This window comes from Dermochelys coriacea, chromosome 5 (genome assembly GCF_009764565.3).
Source record: "Dermochelys coriacea isolate rDerCor1 chromosome 5, rDerCor1.pri.v4, whole genome shotgun sequence".
NCBI classification, from domain to species: Eukaryota; Metazoa; Chordata; order Testudines; family Dermochelyidae; genus Dermochelys; species Dermochelys coriacea.
Window position 1 is genome coordinate 16,553,563 of NC_050072.1, and position 21,304 is coordinate 16,574,866.

A 21,304-nucleotide genomic window follows, 5' to 3' on the forward strand; every position below is an offset into this window, starting at 1 on the left:
CCCAGCAACGATTTCACAGATCAGTTTTGGAGATCTTGAAGTTCCATAGATCCTTATTAGCCACCAGGGTCTATAAAGATTTATATTTACTAGCCCTTTGAAAGAGTCTTAGAAATAAAGTGCACATACACTACATATTTTTCAAAGATACTAAAAATGTACATCAAGTGTTCTTGTTTAAATATATAATTAAAATGACCCTTTAAAGGCTAAACTATTTATATGGCCCAATTAAAGTTTCCTGAAATTCTTCTACAAATGTGTCTTTCTGTAGATTTTGAGGAATGCTTACATGCAGTTCATGTCATAGATGCTATTCATACACAATGTTTTATTTAAAATGTAAAAATTTCTGAATCTAAAACAGAGGAAAAGTTATTGTCTCAAAGAAAATCCAAAGGGGAAAAATTAACCTTTTGAAAAAGGTGTCTAATTCTTATATATGCTTCTTAAAATGATTTGCATACAAAAACAGGGAAAGTGGAACCAGATATATTAATTAGTATGAAAAGTAAAAATTCATATATACTGTTTTAAATACAGTCTAAAGGGAGATGAAGTTGTATACATCACAATAAGTAAATGCTATACTTGCAGATTAGACATTAGTTTTCTTCTCAAGGGATGGATTTCTGCTAGTTTCATATAGGGTCTTGACAGAATGTCTTTTATCTTTTCTTGGTAAACTCTCTCTGCTGCCAGTCCTGATTCATATTCTCGCTGCTTCTCTTCTTCCTCAGCAATATGGGCCTGCTGCTGATAGGTAATTTGAGCCTGCAGCTGCTCCCGATATTCCTTTGCCTCCTGCATTCGTCTGCAAATGACATGGCAAATGTCTCATTTAGGCTGTGTCTACACTGCCACTTTCAGCACTAAAACTTTAGTCATTCAGGGGTGTGAAAAAACAGCCCCCTAAAGTGACAAAAATTTTAGCACTGAAAAACGCTAGTGACATGGGCAGTGTAGACATACTTTTAGAAGATAAAGATAGAAAATGAACAGCTCAGATTTCTTGAGGTATCATTGATCAATCTTATGTGAACTACTGCTTAGAACTCCTACTTGTTATCATTAACTACTATTCTAATGAACAACCACTACATTTTAATAAACTGTAAACTCTTTGGGGGCACAAACTGTCTTTACTGTGGCTTATAAATCACAGAATATAATGTCAGTACTTAACAATGATCAATGAACAAACAATCATTAAACAACAAGTTTTATGCTTTCCCCCCACAAAATCGGTGTAATTCTTTATCTGTCTGTTACTGTGGTGAAGAGATGACAAAGGATTATGTGGAATATACTTAAATGTTAGGTCTAGGTTTTTATCTGGTTATGGTTCACATCTGTAGCACCCTAATATCCAATTTTCCCTCTCTTGTTTTTAAGATAACTCTATTATTGTACTTCCATCTAAGAAGGCAGGCCAGAGATTCCTGCCATGGTCTTATGCTAACATTACTCTGAGAAATGGTTTGTGAGAAGAAAGTATGTTCTACGCCAAGACCTGCACTTTACCTTTGCTATCCTCTGGAGTGCTGTTTGAACAGCCCACTTACCTACCTCAGGTGTTTCTAAAGCACCCATCACCATGGTACTTAAGTGTCAAGAGTTTCCTCAAAACCTGTGCATTAATGAGGTGCTGTGAGAGCCATGTGGCAAGACTCTGCTTCCTGACACTGACAACAAAATGCAGCACATCTGTTTTAAGTATTATGGCCAGCACCTCTTCTTCCACAGTGTGTGACTGCCACCAAAGCCAAGAGATGGTCTGAGAACTTTTCTGTTAACTGTAAAGTTGTTGCCAAAACACCAAGAAATGAAAGAGAGATTGGCTCTGGAAGGGGCTACTCAATTACTTTCTCCAAATAAGCATCAGAGTGGGCAATTGTATGGAAAAGGAATCAAGTGGATAAAACATTATGGATAGTAAAAACATGAAACTGTAAAGGAAGGCCTGTGTACATGACATCTAGAACCAGTGTATTTCTGATAGTGCTAAGTACTAGTATTTTTTTCCTCAGGCAATGATAAGCTAGTGAGAAGCCTGAATGCACAGTCAGTTGATATTCTTCAAGGGTGGACAGAGTTTTGCAATAAGCCAGAACATTCCAACTCTTATGCTTAAATAGCTAAATTAATCTCTCTGAAAACTCAGCTAATGTTACAATCCTTAATAACTTTTATTAACAGAATTTAAGGAATACACCTCTTAAATCACAGTGTATGGGTATGTACTTACTAAAAACAACCAGTAAGCTCAAGCCAATTACACTTGGTGGAATACAACTGTGTATGAACAATCAGGTTTGGGTGGTTGTGTAATACCAATTACAGTATAACATAGGTACTACTGAATAGTCAATAGCAAATTGGCTACACAGCATAGCACTTGCAGAGAAAATTTGCACAGAATAAAGCCCATTGCTATTACACTACTACTTCAAAATGAGAATTATTCAATTCTGAAGAGTTTAAGACCCAACTTTATTACACAATTTATTGACAGCATAAGGAAAAATACCTTAAATATTTTTCTTCTTCTATAGAATTGAGTTTTTTAATGGCTTCAGCTAATAGTTCCTTGTCCTGAGCAAGTTCTTCCTGGTGCTTTGCATTTCTCTCCACTGCAAAAGGAAAAATAAATGTATTGCTAACCTTGGAAGGATGTAAACTTAAACCCAAATAGCTTATTCTAAATGGCAGGCTTGAGTCTTGCCGCTTCTGCAAAGGCACGAAAGCAACAGGAGAGATGTTGGTATTTTTCCACCCACATCAGTCACTTAGAAGAGAGGATTTCACATATACAATTTCTGAATGTTCTGAAATAAGGGCTTACTCCTATAATCTTTATTTGATTAGTCTTTGTTCCACTCATGTCAACGGGATAACTAGCATGAGTAAAGACTGTTTGTATGAGTAAGGCTGTAGCATTGGGCCCTAATGCAATAGCACTGTCTTATCTGTTGTAATAGTGTCTCTGCATTGTGTGTCCCAGATTCCTTTGTGTGCCCCCCTCAGTGCCACATACCAGGGTCCCCCATTTGTCCCCCCATGCACTTGGGGCCTAATTCTGCTTTCAGGGAAAGCATGTGCCACCTCAATTGACTATGACAGGACTTGCATTTACTTTACCATGGGCAGTACTTGACTACAGACTAATTGTGCTGAAATTTCTTACACTTCTCTTCAATCTGCAGTCGTCTCGTATCCAGGACATCTTTCATTAGCCGTTTCCTAGCTTCCTTTTCCAATCTCATTTGCTCAGCCTTCTTGGCCCAAGACTTCTCCATCTCTTCCTCCAGCAGCTTGTCCATTTCTTTCTCTCGACGCTTCTCCTCTTCCAATTGTTGAGCCAGATATTCCCGATACATCTGCTGCTCCTTCAACAGCTCTTGCTACGAAATGTGGACAGGATATAGACTTTCAATAAACTAGTTCAAAAAGGCATTTCAAAAGTCATTTTATTCATGGAAAGCAGTGTCTGGTGGTGGACTGGGAAAAAGACTGGGAGCACATCTATGCTGCATCCAAGAGCAAGACTCCCAGCCTGGGTCCACAGACTTCCGCAGGTGCACTAAGAGCAGCTGTGTAGATGTTGTGGCTCTGGCTGGAGCTTGGCTTCTCAAGCCACCCCACATGTTTCAGACCCCAAGCTCCCAGCCAAAGCCGCACCATCTACACAGCTGTTTTTAGCGCACTAGCATGAGATCCACTAGTACAAGTCAGTTGACCAGGGCTGGGAGGCTTGCACAGACATGCCCAGATGCAGCACAGATATGCCCTTTTCCAAACTCTGCCACATCTCACTGTCACTTAATTACTTTGTGCTCCAGTTTTACACTGGTCATTCCATTGAGTTCAAAAAGAGTTATACTGGATTTACACTAATGTGAGAAGAGACTCACGCCCTATGACTGAAAAGTATTATTACCAGAGAATTGTGCAATTCATAGTATCTGTAGGACGAGCTCATTGTACACAACAGGGGCTCCTAGCATCCCTCCACAGCCTGCATAAACTCCGTGTGCTACCCTCCCTCAATTTCAGGGACTCCCTGCAATCCCCCACCCCTCCATCATGCCAGGGTTTCTGTGTGCTCCACACTCCTTCCTTCCCCCATACCAATGTCCCTCATTCCTCCCGCATGCTAAGGGCTCTGTTTGCTGCCCCTTTGCCTGGTGGCAGGGGCTCTGTGTTCCTCCCAGGTTTCCCTTTCCCCCCATACCATTGCTCTCCCCCGCACATTGGCAGCGGCTGTGTGTATTCCCCCTCTGAAGCTGATGGGTCTGCTGATCAGATGCAATGGGCTGTGTGTGTCTCTGGCAGGGTTTTGGTCTTTCAACAGCGCCTCTTGGGGAGGTGATAGAATTGTGTGCTCACACTGTGTCCAGTCACTCAAGTGGGGTGCTCAGTAGCACTCTGAAGGGTATGGCTCAAAGTCCACTGGTTCCCTAGCACAAGGAACAGGATACAGGGCCCTTCACCTCAGGAGACGTAGGCCTTCTTTTAGGCAAGGGTATAGGCTCTGCTCTCTTCCAGGCCTCTCCCTGGGAGGTGGGAAGCTCAACACTCTGCTGTCCTCCCAGAGCTGCCCAGGAGGTAGTGAACTTCCCAAGTGTCAAACCCCTCCTCCATTCCTGACATGACTTGCAGGTGTGGCAGGGCAGGCCACTCCAGCCGAGAGCAACTCCTTAACTCCTTCCTGTGTGGTGCAGGGTTCGTACACCCTGTCACAATCCCTATTCCCCCCTACCATTTTCCCATTTGTGCCAAAATTAATAAGATTCTGCCCATTGACACCTACAACACTCCCTGAAATTTTGGAATTGGTTGGATTCAGTGTTCAAAAGTTACTGCATTACAAACAAACAGACAGAGAAATGCCATCAAGTTGAATGCAGGAACTCACAAGTTTGACCAATTACTGTAAAAATAAATTAAACCTGAATTTGAAACAAAACTCAGTTCAGATTATGAAATATTTCTAGCATTATTGCACCTTATCAAGACTGAAAACGTTTCTTTAGCATCAGAGGCATCATTAGGCTAAAATTAACATTTTTGATGAAATCAAGAAAAAGGTTTCTTAAAGCATAATGAAAAGGAGTACTTGTGGCACCTTAGAGCCTAACAAATTTATTAGAACATAAGCTTTCGTGAGCTACAGCTCACTTCATCGGATGCATTTGGTGGAAAAAACAGAGGGGAGACTGATATACACACACAGAGAACATGAAACAATGGGTTTATCATACACACTGTAAGGAGATGAAGTGAGCTGTAGCTCATGAAAGCTTATGCTCTAATAAATTTGTTAGTCTCTAAGGTGCCACAAGTACTCCTTTTCTTTTTGCGAATACAGACTAACACGGCTGCTACTCTGAAAACTGTAAGGAGAGTGATCACTTAAGATAAGCCATCACCAGCAGCGGGGGGGGGAGGGGGGAAAGGAGGAAAACCTTTCATGGTGACAAGCAAGGTAGGCTATTTCCAGCAGTTAACAAGAATATCTGAGGAACAGTGGGGGGTGGGGTGGGGTGGGGGAGAGAAATAACATGGGGAAATAGTTTTACTTTGTGTAATGACTCATCCATTCCCAGTCTCTATTCAAGCCTAAGTTAATTGTATCCAGTTTGCAAATTAATTCCAATTCAGCAGTCTCTCGTTGGAGTCTGTTTTTGAAGCTTTTTTGTTGAAGGATAGCCACTCTTAGGTCTGTAATCGAGTGACCAGAGAGATTGAAGTGTTCTCCAACTGGTTTTTCAATGTTAGAATTCTTGACGTCTGATTTGTGTCCATTCATTCTTTTACGTAGAGACTGTCCAGTTTGACCAATGTACATGGCAGAGGGGCATTGCTGGCACATGATGGCATATATCACATTGGTAGATGCGCAGGTGAACGAGCCTCTGATAGTGTGGCTGATGTGATTAGGCCCGATGATGGTGTCCCCTGAATAGATATGTGGACAGAGTTGGCAAAGGGCTTTGTTGCAAGGATAGGTTCCTGGGTTAGTGGTTCTGTTGTGTGGTGTGTGGTTGCTGGTGAGTATTTGCTTCAGATTGGGGGGCTGTCTGTAAGCAAGGACTGGCCTGTCTCCCAAGATCTGTGAGAGTGATGGGTCGTCCTTCAGGATAGGTTGTAGATCCTTGATGATGCGTTGTTTCATGTTCTCTGTGTGTGTATATCAATCTCCCCTCTGTTTTTTCCACCAAATGCATCCGATGAAGTGAGCTGTAGCTCACGAAAGCTTATGCTCTAATAAATTTGTTAGTCTCTAAGGTGCCACAAGTACTCCTTTTCTTTTTGCGAATACAGACTAACACGGCTGCTACTCTTAAACCTGTCATTAAAGCATAATGTAATATTTTGAATCAACAAATCTAGACAGTAAATTTGAATACAGAAGAATAATTTGAGCTGGCATGATCCAACTTAGTTCATCTATAGCACTTTCTTCTGTAGATCTCAAAACTCTTTACATTTTTTTTGTAATCATGATCCTCATTTTGCAGCTGGGGAAATTGTGGCATTGAGAAATGAAGTAACTTGCCCCAAATCACACAGCAGCTTTGTGGCAAAGCTAGGAATAGAACCCAGACCAGTGACTTTTAGTACAACAACCTTCTTTAACTTGCTGGCAAGAATACTGTGGGAGTACCGAAAAGGGGGTTCCAAAGAGGATGGATCTAGACTGTTCTCAGTGGTACCAGATGACAGAATGAGGAGTAATGGTCTCAAGTTGCAGTGGGGGAGGTTTAGGTTGGATATTAGGAAAAACTTTTTCACTAGGAGGGTGGTGAAGCACTGGAATGGGGTACCTAGGGAGGAGGAAGCTCCCCTTCCTTAAAGGTTTTTAAGGTCAGGCTTGACAAAGCCCTGGCTGGGATGATTTAGTTGGGGATTGGTTCTGCTTTGAGGAGGGGGTTGGACTAGATGACCTCCAGAGGTCCCTTCCAACCCAGATACTCTATGATTCTATGAACCTATCTTCTAAAAAGAAAAGGAGTACTTGTGGCACTTAGAGACTAACAAATTTATTTGAGCATAAGCTTTCATGAGCTACACCTCACTTCATCGGATGCATAAGCTCACGAAAGCTTACGTTCAAATAAATTTGTTAGTCTCTAAGGTGCCCCAAGTACTCCTTTTCTTTTTGCGAATACAGACTAACACGGCTGCTACTCTGAAACCTATCTTCTAAAGACACTCTAGCCCTGTTTTCAAAGTAAACTGCAGTGCTTTTAAATATGAAAAAACGCCTTACAATCCTATGGTAAATCATTAACAGAATACGCAGACTCATTCATACAAATACATACATTTTCTAACTACATTGTTCAAAATTATTTTTTCTTTCAATTATGTGCCATAATCTGAGTTTAGGACTCTGACTTTTTCCTGTAACAGCCAATAACTTCACCAGTCTTGTCTGAGCCAGAAGCTTTGCAAAAACATCCCACTGTTAATAACACCAGTTCAGCTCCACCACTGCTAGCAATGCTGGGTACCACCAGTGTTTTAAGCACCAAGTCATCTAACTTTGCTTTGAACTGGTATAACTGACATGGTGCCTTAAATGCCAGTGGCAGACCTGTACCTTTTCTACACCAGGGTTCCCACTGTTGCCTAACCCCAATGGAACTGAACAAATGCTATGAATGTAGGAAATATTTGCAGCATTTCCCTAACATGCACTAGCTTATAAACACCTAAAGCAGAGTAAAGAGTGCAGTTTCTTGCTCGGCTTTAAAGGTAACCTGCAAAAGATTTTTTTGTTTCCAGGCGGTGGTGAATCTACTTGTTTTTACTTTAAGAAATAGCAGGTTTATTGAACTCAGATGTTTTCAGGAAACAGAGATGTTTATTACAAGCTTTAGCATCTTAACTGAAGGAGACAGGTGTTGAACTTTAACAGAAACATCCTTTCAATACCAGGAAAGGAAACTGGAGATAAATAGTTGTTAAAAAAAATAGTTGCGAATAGCCTGATTAAAAACAAGACTTGAATTTCTAAAGTAAAAAGCAAGCAGGATTCCCTTCCCTTTTTTCGTTCAGGCTATCTTTATAAATCATAAAAAAGCAAAAGCCCAAAAGCACAATGCAACACTGAACCTTAAGTGCTAGTGAACTTGTAGTAGAGACAGAGACGTCTGAATTCAAGTCAGCTTGTGCCATTTAAAACATTTCAATTGTAAACTTAAACTACATATATATATATAGCTCATAATTAAAGATTTCAAACAATTTTGTTAGTATTGTAATAAATTTCATTTCAGCTAAAAGAAGATTTATTTTTCTCTGCAGTTACAAACATCCAGTCAACAACATCCATGAAACTGCAGAAAACTTAGCATTAGGCTTTCTAACCTCTATTCCCAGCCAGGTTGTGTAAAACCCGAAAAGAGCCACTGACTTGAACACAGTAGAAGCAGCATGTGGGTCAGACCAGATTAGATTCCATGATCGTCTGGGATTCCAGTCCTTTGCCCCAGACCTCTAATCTGGTCAAGTACAAACCTAGCTAATAGTATTAATTTTAAAATGTTTCCCTCTTCCTTTAAGATGACAGGCTCCTTTAGAAAAGTAGAGTGCAGGCAAGAAAAGATGAAATACGCAGTCAAAGACCTTAATAAAATATAAAAAGCAACTTATAAACAGAATTGGGCTTGATTCCGATGTAACTCCACTGCGGTCAATGGATTAGTCCAGATCAGGAGATCAGACATTATTGCACAATTTGAAAAAGATCAAATACCCTTTTCCCTTACTTTTCTTTGCTTTATTCCCTCTGTGTCTTCCTGGGATTCATGGAAAAGTCGTTCTAGGATCTTCATGTCTAGAGCAAGTTCCTCTTGTTTTTCCCGATTAAGACGCTTCATCTTTGCCCGAGCTGAGTTGATCAACATGTCCCTGTGTTCCTTCTGTTTCTGTAATTTCTCCATCTGAATTCGCTCATTTTCTAGTTTAAACAGCTTCCTTTCCTCTTCCTGCAACAATAAAAGAAGAGTAGCCAACTTGCAAGATCATTATATAACTTCAACAACAAAAAAGATAGCTGGGATTAGTTTAATTGGAACATATAAGTGGGAAGATAAATATTGAAGATTTTGCTCACTGACGCTAGGGGATTTCAGATTTATTATTTTCATCTAATACAGTTGTTAAAGCGTGAACATTTTAGCATATTCATTAGAATTCAGGATTTTCTCTTTCTAATTATCATGTATGTTTCATTGCCAAGTTACTGGAGAGACTGGCGCTCTCTCTAAACAGTTATGATGCATAATGATTCATATATTGTTGCAAATCAAGAGTAGCAGCAATTCATTATTTGTACCTGAACACTTTCAAATTTTCACACAAAAGAATCTGTGTACAATAAATATTAACTATAGACATTTCTAATAATGGAGCCAACCTCTGCTTCCTGTTACACCACTGTAAATTCAGAATAGCTCCATTGGAGACAGGAGTAACCCCACTGGAATTGCAAAGCATGTGTCATGGCGTATCTACATACCCATTTGCTCACATAGTTACCAATTTTGCATGTGCAAATGGCAGTTTTGCATGTACGTTCTCTATCCAGGGCTAAACCACTTGAGATAATCTATTTTATATTTGAGAGAGTCAAAATATAGACAGTAAAGTTCTGGGATTTAAGGAAAGAAATAATTAAATGTGTAGGACTGAAACCCTACAAATGTGTGTTCAGGATTATTTAACCTAACCCATTTCTGAGAAACCAAAGTAAGAAAGTCATAGTCTTAGTGACAATTCCTGTACATACCACATATGAAAGAGTTTACAAACCCAGCTGCATCCAAACACAGCATAACAGAATTTGCATCCACAATTAACATGCTTTGGAACCACACTATAGTTCTGTTCAAATCAATGCTAAAACTGTTTTGGTGGTAAGCTATAGCATGGTTTTAAGTTTAAAAAAAAAAGTAATTTCCTTATGTGAATAAAGACTCCAAACTGTGTCCACAAAACTGTTACAACTGGTCCTCCCAATTTTCCCCATGTAGAATTATAGAATCAGAACTGGAAGGGACCTCGAGAGGTCATCTAGTCCAGTCCCCTGCACTCATGGCAGGACTAAATATTATCTAGACCATCCCTGACAGGTGTTTGCCTAACCTGCTCTTAAAAATCTCCAGTGATTGAGACTCCACAACCTCCCTACACAATTTATTCCAGTGCTTAACCACCTGACAGGCAGTTTTCCCTAATGTCCAACCTATACCTCCCTTGCTGCAATTTAAGCCCATTGCTTTTTGTCCTATCCTCAGAGGTTAAGAAAAACAATTTTGTGGGGAGCTGATAGTGGGGCTGCCGGTCCACCCTGGTTCCAAGCCCCCCACCAGCTAGCTCCAAGGGACTGCTCATTCTGCAAGCAGTGGACAAAGCAGGCAGCTGCCAAACAACGTTTGATTAAGGGAGCATTGCGCAACTGTAAACAAGCATGTTCCCTAATTGATCAGCAACGTAACAATGAAACACGTTAACCGGGATGACTTTAAGTGAGGAGTTACTGTACCGAATGTCAGAGAAATCATCTGAAAATAAATGACAACAATGGAATAAAGATCAAGGGTGGGACAGGATGAGGAATGAATTAGGAAATACACCTCTAGTAAAAACTGTAAAATTTGCCAACATATGATGGAGATGCTAATGCCAGAATTATTTACCCCATTCTCCAAGCTTCCTTAACACCAGCAAGCAAATTATCTGTTTAGGCATTTATCCCAAACTCATCACAGTAACCCAAGTCCAAAACATAAATGTTTGTTACCCTTCTGCAACATCAGCCAAAGCCATATCAATCATCCCACTGACTGATATCCCATCTGCCAACACCAAGTAAGTGTGCTTATGTACAACACTCTTCGTTTAGGGGTACCCTCCTCAAAACAGATGCAGGATTCAGACAGATTAGTTTGCCAGCTACACTCTCTCAGGGCTCCAAAGAGTAGATTGATAGTCTAGTATTTGATACACAGCATACACAACACTCTACTGCCAAAACAGGCCCATGAGATAGAACAGAGCTGTACAATAGTAACAATGCTGGAGCAGCTACTACCCAGGGTATTTAACCTCCCTGCTCTTAACTGACTTCTCCAACTATAAGCAGTCTGATGCCTATGAATGGCAAAAAACTGAGCAATAGCAGCTGTGACAAAGGACTGATCTGCATCCGTGTTGGATAATGTCTGCAGTGCACTGCATCCACTGTATGATAGTGTGGCATCATGTGCCACACATGTGCCAACTCCCACACTGTTCATCCTCTGGAGGATATGGACATAGATTTAGCAGGATTGAATATGGACATTCCAGAAGGGCTGAAGCATGTTTCTGCAAAACATAACTCTACACCATGCATGTAAATCATGTTAAACAGAACAGCACTTAGCAACCATTTTCTAAGAGCTACAGCTAGCAGAGGTTGGTGCGATAAGATGGACAGGGTCCAAGACAGCAAAGATAGCATTATTTTTCTCCCTAAATAATCAATTTCCATTGCAATGGCTAGTAGAAATTGGCTATACTGTGCCTATTTATCAATTCTGCCAATGCATTTCTGAACATTAGAGGAGTTTAATATGAGGCGCAAAATTGTCATTAAAGCAATGAAATACTATGATATTATTGCAGAGAGAAAACAGCTTTCAAATAATTTGTGGTAGGCAATCACATAAAAATGTTGATAAAACAAGGATACAAAGACGCACTGTACTTTGCTGTTCATTGCCTGTGCTGAACCCAAATGAAACCTCTCAGTAGTAGTAGCTGCAGACACAGTATTAAAAAAATAACATTGCCAACTTCCACATCTTCTTTCAGGCAAATGACTTTTAGAGCAGGCTGCAAAGCCTATCTCTTTTAATATTTTTTTCCCCAAAGAAGCACATTGAAAGACAAGTGATTTTCGTCTGACAGGGTGTGCCCTGAAAGTTGCCTTGGAGCAAACAGAAATTTTCCTATGTGTGGTTTGAAATGACTGAAATGGTACATGGACTGTTTACTGCTACATGGCAGAGATTTTCGAAGCGATCAAAGGGATTTGGATGCTTAATTCCCATTACTTTAAATGGAAGACATGATTTATAATATGCATCTATTATTATCGAGTGCTCAGTATTATTTGTATTAAAGCAGTGCTTTAGGCTACACCCAGGTTCACTGTGCTAGATGCTGTAGAAATATAGGCTATTTTCAAAGCAACCTGAGGGAACTGGATGCCCAATTTCCATTTTCTCTTTGAAAATCACAGCCATATACTAGTAGACAGCTCCTTCCCCAATGCTAGCTTCTGAGCATTTCAGTCATTGAAACCCACACATAAGAAGATTCTGTTCACTCCAGGGTCAATTTTCAACCACTCCCAGCCCAGTCAGACTAAAAACATTTATCCTTCAACCTGTTCCTTCAGGAACATTTTATTAACACAGGTGAGCTTTATAGCCTGCTGTGAAAATTAGCAGAAGATTCAAGTAAGGTACACACTAATTTAAATATCTATGGAAGGTAAACCTTTAATTATGACCCTGCATTGAAAACTATATCAAATTACCAGTAATCGAGCCTCTTCTTCTTTCAGTTGCTTTGTCGCCTCTCTTTGAGCATCCAGTGCAGCTACCTGAGCATTAAGCACATTCAGCAATTCTTCATTCTGTTCGGATTTTTTCTGGAAGTCCTCTATCCCTCGTTTTTCCTTGGCCAATCGGTCTTCTTCCCAAAGCTCTGCAAATATCTGTTCCTCCCTCTTCTCTTGCTTCTTCAATTCTTCCTTAAGGGCCAGTTGGGCCAGTCGGTCTGAACACACCTCCTTTTGATGTCTCTGACTCCATTGCAAACGAACCTCCTCACACTGTTCTCTGAACATGTATATAAAGACAAAAGGAGTCATAAGATAATAGGCAGCTAGTTTGGTGACTTTTGATGGAGACAGAGTCAGGGTCCTATGATCTGAGCAGAAGAGACAGAGCCAGAAATTGCTGAATTCTAAAACTGGTTATAACACTCATACTAAGGCCTGGGAAAGTCACTAAGCACCTCATCCTGCACTGGTGAAGTCAATAGGAATTTTTCCATTGACATTAATGGCAGAAGGCACAAGTCCTTAAGCTACATGCCTCAGTTTACCCACCTGTAAAACAGAGATAATATGTAATTACACACATTCCAAATTTCTGTCTTAGTATTTGCTAATAACTCTGATGCTGAATCACATTAAGAAACTGATCACCAGTGTCGGAGTCTTTGTTACACTGTTCAGTAAGAACATACCAGATTTTATTGACCCTGGGACCTCTGGAGCCAAGGTGACAGCTGTCACACAAGAAACTAATCATTCATGCTTCTGAGGATCACTGCTTTACATTGTAGGGTTTTTCCTTAACTGAACTGGTTGATGGCAACATTTTTAGTTAGCAGGGTTAGCACTGATGACCTTGAGGGGAAACCCGAGTTTTAAAGAGTGATCTAAGTGAACAGAAGGTGGAACACCTGGTGCACAGGGATAGGGACTGAAAGGAGACAGCATGGAAGAAGGCATGAAGGTGAGGGTGGGAGAAGAATCTGGAAGGAGTGGTGGGGCAGCTAAGCTATTAGGGAGAACTGATAACCTCTCATCTAAGCCAACAAAATTGGGAATCTTATATATGTACTCTGGGCATTCCAGAAGCTATAGATAAACATGGCCTTGATATCACATATGATAAATGAAAGGCATAGACATTTGAGGCCTTGCAGTAGCATGCATTCAGTTTAAGAGCTTGGACAAATACAGATTTTAGACATTGCAAGCCTGGCTGCCCAAACTGATGTTGCTTTGTGTTGGCACTTCAAGGTAGCAGCAGTGCTCAGCACCTTTCCGGCTTGTTGGATGCTTTGGTTAACGTGCCTTACAACAACATTTTAGTTCCGGTTGCCTTTTCTCACAACAGTCTTTTTTTGCTTTTCATAGAGCTCAGTATGGCTTGTAGGGCAGGTGAGAGGAGACTGAACAAGATGCAAATTCTGTGATGATACAGAGATTCTGAGTATTGCATAAAGAAGTACTTGCTGATAGATCATTTTCTAGGAATTACACTTTTGATTGTGGGCAACATTTGAGTAGCTGGTATAATATCCAATTCTGTGAAATAGAATCACATCTCCTTTTCTAACAAAAATATTGGGTTTTAGACATTTAAATTATGACTTAAAAGGAACATACAGAAGAACCAAACTATTTCATATCCTGACTTTTTTTTTAATTTTTATAAAAGTCCACAGATGCCTTGGATTGTGTTTAGTTATCTCTAGTACTCCAATTGATGCCCTGCTTTAATAGAGCTAACATGCTACCATCTGCTACCACCACATCTAGGGAGATAGTATGAGGGTGTGGTTAGGACATTGGACACTTCTTGGACTTAAATTTATTTTCTCCTCTGCAACAAAAGGATTTAGAATACTTCCCCTTTTCATATGCTGTCCTGAGGATGAGTTCAGTTCTATAAAATGCTCTGAAGGTATGAAATGCAAAGTAAAGGCTAAGAATTATAAATTAGGCTCACTGGGATCTTGCTGCATGTACGAAGTATTAAACAACTATAAAATGCTGTTTCCAGTTCTTTTGCATTTTAGTTACAGTTAACCTGCATTTTAACTGTAGGTGTAACCTAATCTTTGGAGAGGCTTGTCAATGGAAAAGAAAGAACGATCAAAATGATCATGTGAGGTCCACCAAGCACAGTGTATCGGCTTGTCTACACTACCACGTGGGGTCGATCTAAGATATACAACTTCAGCTACATGAATAGTGTAGAATTTTGGGTAGAATTCAGTGACTAGACACTAAAATAATCAGTATTAATGAGAAAATGTACTGTTTCCATAGTGTTCCAAAGGAAATGTATAGTTCTTGAGATCTGAAAGGTATTATCCTAAGGAAAACTATACTCCCTCAATACTAGGGGTTCAAAGTTCTCTCAGCCATGAAGGGATTAAAATTTTGTTATTTTATTTCATGCAATCTGAATTTAGTAGTTTCAAGTAGTTTAGTAGTTTCATGCTATTTGAATTTAGTAGAATTCTCAAGGAGAAAAGTTTGCCATGGTTAGAATTTTAATATAAAATAACTGTAATTGATTGATTCCACCAAAATAAGTCCTTCAAAGCAGCTTTAACAGCAACATATGAACATCTGCTCCCCCAGATGGCTGTTTTACTTCTTCACTGTGCTGTCCTAAGCCTCTTAACATTAAAAATGCAGACTGTATATAGTAATTTCGAGAAGATAGAAGCCAAATTTACTTCCCTCACAATGATTTATCCATGTAATGGATCTGAGACAAAATTGCCGTGATAACAGTCTTTTGCGTGAGATGCCTGTAGTGTTAACACAAGAAAGAGGGGATATCATCTTTTTATGCAAACTCTGGCATTGTACATTTCTCTAAAATATATCAATAAGGAAAGTTCTCTTTGGTTCCAACTGATAAGATGGGGAGAAAGGAAAAATGGAATAACTCAAAAATTAAAGTTGCCACTGATTTATTTAAAAAAAAAGTTATAAAACTATATTTTAATAAATAACCAGGCCCAAAGCAGCAGAGATTAGCACCACCCTCTAAGTTACAAGAATCTTCCAAAGCTAGATGGAAGGTGATATTACACTGTTGGACAGTTCTTCAAAACATTCCCCTCTTTCTACAAAGGTCATCTCCATCTTTCCTAGGTTTATCTTCAGCGAGATGTCCTTCATCCAGGTTCCAATCTCATTTAGGCATCAAGATAGCGAGGATAAAATGCTTCCAGAGATAGATGTGATAGAAATAGAAACTGCTGTTCACATTATTAATTGCTCACATATGAGTTCATAACTTCTCACCATCACCCCCTGTGGTTTCATGAACTAGGTGAGAGAGAATATGAAGCTTTGCAGAACTACACCCATGAGAATGATTACGGCTGAGGTACAACTGGCTATTAGAAGTTTCTGAGAAAAGCCCAAGTAAAAGAACAGGCACCATCTCTACCCTTGCCATTGCACTGGCTCCCCAGAGAATCCAGGTTAAAACTCAAGGCCTTGTTCTCTCTTCAAAGTTTTCCACTATCTCAAGAATAACCTCTCTCCCATGACCAGACCCTAACACAACAACCAAGATAATCTGAAGCAATGGAAATATTGCTTGTGAGTACAGGGGACAAAGATTTAATTCATGGTGATAGAGTACCCTATCACAGATTAGAGTGACATCAGCTTTTGAAGACTTCAGAAGGAAGAGACCCTTTCTCCCCACATACCATGACACTAACCACCCTCACTCAGTGGGGAAAAGAAAGGATAAAGAAAAAAGGATTCAAAAATACTATTCAAATGCATGAAACTGGAAGAAAGAAGGAAGATACCTGTCTTAAGAAGGAGAACAAAAGATCATTCATTCAATCTGTTGACAGTTTGTGCTGGCTATATTGCATTCTTTAAGGCACTCACATAAAACACAGTTGAGAGAGATGGCATTCACTGCTGAGCAATGTTCCCTCTAATTATTGACAGGCCATGTGTGCAAAAAATTTCTTCTGTGCAAATTTTTGTGCATGCGGTATTTTGCCATGAGCATGGGGTTTAGGATCTGTGTGAGCGTACACACGCGCACAGCTTAGAGGGAACAGTGTTGCTGAGCTGTACTTCCTTTGTGCCAGCAAAATCAGTGGAAAGGGTTACATGAAGTCAGGGGAGGAGGTTTCCATGGGCAAAAGGTCCTCTCCCAAGGCATATACCTCTCCTCCCCCAGGAGATCCAGCACAGAGGGGAAGATAGGAGAAGGAGGGAAATAGCCAGAGTGCTTATGTCTAGGGCCGGATTGAAGGGCAGATGATCCAGGTGACTGCCTGGAGTGCCAGGCTTGGGGTGCTGTTTTTGATGTTAGCAACAAAAGGGAAAATAAAGGGAAGTAAAATGCTTCAGGTATTCTGTTTGTGGATTCATTTTTCCCTAACCTACTAGAATGTTCTGGACCTTTGTAGAATCTCCTGGAACCTTTCAGACTTTTTGAGAACTACATTTTCCTTGAACCTCCTAGAATGTGTCAGCCATGTCCTTATGGGTATAGAAGGGGCACGGTGTCAGTCAGTGAGATACAAGAACGAAGTGAAGTGAACTGAGAGCCCAGTGAGATCATTGTGAATCTTGTTTTACTGTCTAATTGTGAAAGTGTATTTGTGTTTTAAGACTTGAAGAGTGTAAGTAGCGACTAATAAAGGACATATTTAATGAGACACCAGAGATATCTATCAAACCCCTATCTATGCAACAATATAAAAGAAATACTGTTACTTCTTTTGCCATGCTTAACACATAAGTTTTGTAACTTTCTAAGATGGCAGAACATAGACGCAGACACATAGATGCTGACACATGTGGAATGATCAGACATCAACGATATACATCTCTGTCAAATTGGACAACATCCCTCACATTTTGCAACACACGAAGCACTTGCTACTCCAAGTTCTCCAATTCATTCATGACGCAGAGCTGAAGGACGCTTTTCCTAATGCATGGATAGCTTTGAGGATTGTGCTCATGCTGCCCGGTCATAGTTGCAAGTGGTGAGCACAGCTTTTCAAAGCTCAGGCTCATTAAAACATATCTTCAATTGGTGGTGGCCAACGAGAGACAGACGTTGCTTGATATTTTATTACTTGAAAAATACCACTGGCCAGTATTTGGATCTCTCTGAAGCTGTGCCTCAGTTTGCAAGAACAAAGGCGAGAAAAGCAACCTTTTGAACTAAAGGACTAGAGTTCACATTCTAAGGCTGTCACCTCTGTAACACTATTTAATACTGGTCCACAGCTCAATTTCTTGCTGTTAGTCCATTTCAGTTATCCTTAAAATTAAAAGTTTCTATAAGCTTATAGGAAATGAATATTTTTATTTGATTATATAGGACATGAATAAATACAGATTTACAGATTCTAGCGTGCAAATTTATCATCTTATATGACAGGGATAAATTATGCATGCAAATCATGCATCAAAGTTGTGAAATAGAATACAAATGAAATAAAAAATTGAGGTATTCAAAAGTTTAACAAATGGGGGGACAGGGAGGTGCCAAAGATGCCCTTTGCCTGGGGCGTCATTTGGGGTTGGGCTGACCCTGCTTATGTCCCAGTGATTCTGTATCCCTATAATGATCCATGTGGCCACTGCAATGGAGATGCAAATTAGGATAGCCCTGTGGGCTGCTCAAGTTTATACTGGGAGCCACACTGGCCCCAGGTAGTTCAAGAACAAGGTGGGGGCAAGCTGCCTCTCAGTGCTAATGCAAAGATCTACAGAAAATGACAATGGTTAGGCTGTCAATGTGCAGAGACCACTGCCTGTCATGCTCACCAATACTATCTGATTGTTTATTTGTACTCCCGTGTCTGTTGTCTTGTCTTATATTTAGGCAGGAGCAGGAGCTATCTTTCTATTCCTTGTTTTTACAGTGCCTAGCACAATGGAGTCCAGGTCCAAGATTAGGGTGCCTAGTGTTACAGTAACACTAATAATATTGGACACAGACTGGAACTCTTGTCCTGGGAGGTTGATACCTAAAGTTAAAAAGTAGCTACTGCTTTCAGTTAATGCTGCTATGGGAACTTGCAACAAATAGGCACTTTAACCAGAGAAACCCTAAGATAGTTTATATGTGGGGATCTATAGGACAGGAATTTTACCTGGGACCAGTACAGAGGTCCTGTGAGGAGAAGAGTAAAGTAAAGTAAAGATCCCAAGATAAAAGGTCATAGAGCAAAAAGAGAAGAAAAAGTGAACATCAAAACAGAAGAGGTACCAAGAGTAGGATGGGAGAGAGAGAGAGAGAGAGGGGTAACTAAATTCTATGAAAGGCTGAATGTGAGACAGAAACATCACCAGAGAAGGTACAGGAAAAAAGATAAATGATAGCTTTGCATATCACAATTGCCTGTCCTACTGCCTCAGGTGCCATCAGAATCCTCTCCATCATATTACATCTTTGTAGGTTACACTTACCTTTTCATTATCCTATAAATGAGCTTAGTAAATTCTGAGCAACAGTTCAAATATATTAACACAATATTATTACTCCAAACCATGAAGTGACCAATGAAAATGCTCATACAGCACTGCAAGAGCTGTGGTACAAACAAAAAAATGCCCAAATCCCATGTTCCAGCATAACTATTTAGGAATAAATTATATGTGTTAAGAAATGTTTATTATCCAATAAAAAGTTAATTTTTCATCTAAATATTTTGACTCTCAAGTGATAAGGGATGATTTGAGGGATGACAATCTTCTCTGATCATGCACAGCAAAGACATGCTGTAATCGATACAATCATCACTCATGGACAGAGCCTATTCTTTCATTTCCACATTGGTAGTATTTTGTATTCATTGTTTCAAAAACTAGTCCAACTCCAATTGTCTTGCTTTATGTTACTATCTCCAATGCTAGATGAATGGCAACTTTGTAAATCTAATTTTCAAAGGCCTTCCAAAAACAGTGACCCACTTCTGACCCACACAATTTGAACAGTTCACCATACAGTTTGCTTAACTGGGGTATGAAAATGGTTGCATGTGCAAACTACTGAGGCAGTCAGGAAATGTGACCTTGGGACAATTTTAAGACCAAAGTGAGTTTTAATAGCTTAAATTAGGAGCAGACGGAGAGGAGGGATATAGTGTAAATTGCAAGGGCCACATTTGTGAGTCTGCATCTGAATTTGCACCTGCATATGTTGCATGAGCACCTATCCCAGCACACAAGATCAATATCTGAGAAAGTAAAAGGACATTTGTTTGTTTGAACTGGGTACTTGGACTTTAAAGAGAGGGTACGCTCAAGTCTTCCTTGATTTTCCTCTCCAGCTTCTATATGTTAGAGAGTAGGAGCTAAGGATTCTTGAACATTCAGGTTTGAGAGGGACCCTTCAGAAAGGATTATAATTCACCTACATTTGAGTTATTTCCATCTCTTCCCCAGAAAACTAAAGATTTCAAAGAACTGAACTAGTTAGATTTATTGTGCCAACGCTTCGCAGGTGATGAGCACCTACAACACTCACTGGCTTCAAAGGAAAGTGTAGGGCTCAGCACCCATGAAGATTTGGCCCAGAATGTTAGATCACGCTGTATGAGAAGGAAAAAAGTTAGATCCTTAGCTCAAAATGGCCAGTTATATCACTTCTAAAGAGTTGTTCAATGAATTTAAACCCTGACTTTTTTTGGATAGTTTCAACTTTTTCTCATTGAAACTCACGAAAGAATATATTCAGCTACACAAACCTATTTTTAGGCCACATTCACTTCTGGGCATTTACACACTGCATGTACCAAACTAAAATATAACTTTACATCCTATTGAGGAACCACAAAAGTGATTGAATTTTCAGGGTAAAGTGCTAAGACAGTCACATGTGAAATGGTTTTTTGTCTTTATAAATGAAAGAAACTTTCATTGTTTTTGAATGTTTGAATCAAGGGATGGTCAAAGTGCAGCTCAATGTGGCCTGCTGCCATTTTCGTTTAGAATAAAATGTGTAGTTTACACACAATAGGGAGTATTGCTTGCTAGGAGCTATCTTGATCTGGACCAGGACTGCAAGCTTGGACCTCTTGTCCTCACAGGCTGCACCTCTTTATTGAAAATGAGGACTACAACCTGCTCCACTGTATTCAAGTTAGGTGAAGCCCTTCAACTCTTGGCAAGTAGTCAGCATGGCCATCAACTGGACAAAGTTTGGACACTTCTGTCATAAACCGTGTTGAAACTTAAATACGCATCAATTCAGTTATATTTCTCTTTCCCTCCTTAATTTACAGTCTCCATTCCTGTCAGATTATTTACTTACCACTCTCAGTCTGAGAAGATTTTTTCACTGAGTTACCTGAACTGTTGTTCTCGCTTTAGAGCAACCAATTTTTGTCTCTCTTCCTCTCTCTTCTCTCTCAGCACTTTTGCTCGCTCTCTCATTTTTGCTTCTCTTTCCAGCATGGTTTCTTCCATTGACTCCATCTCAATGAAATAGCTCTTTTCTTCTGCTTCCAGAAGTGCCCGAAGCCTGAAAGGAAAAAAATATTTCAACAAAAGCTAAACAATCCTGTCTGTTGAATGCTGCAGCTTTAGTACATTTACTATGAGATTATTAGATTAAAAGTTTTTAGTTAATCTTGTCCAACAGAATCTATGCTCAGAAGTGTGTGTATGTGTGTGTAACCTATTATACACAAACCATGAGAGACA

At 39.8% G+C, this 21,304-nt stretch overlaps 1 protein-coding gene across 2 annotated transcripts in view; it reads right to left on the bottom strand.

Annotated features, from left to right (window-relative positions):
* Positions 1–476: 476 nt before the first annotated feature.
* CFAP53 (cilia and flagella associated protein 53) overlaps positions 477–21,304 on the bottom strand; it is a 49,586-nt gene continuing 28,758 nt past the window's right edge. For both annotated transcript variants that reach the window (XM_043514977.1, XM_038402842.2), the window contains exons 3-8: positions 20,949–21,122; positions 12,602–12,905; positions 8,781–8,999; positions 3,188–3,404; positions 2,531–2,633; positions 477–814 (exon numbers count right to left, since the gene is read on the bottom strand). In XM_043514977.1, the coding sequence (XP_043370912.1) occupies positions 586–814; positions 2,531–2,633; positions 3,188–3,404; positions 8,781–8,999; positions 12,602–12,905; positions 20,949–21,122 (1,246 nt within the window). In that variant the 3' untranslated portion in view covers positions 477–585. The remainder of the gene's footprint in view (positions 815–2,530; positions 2,634–3,187; positions 3,405–8,780; positions 9,000–12,601; positions 12,906–20,948; positions 21,123–21,304) is intronic.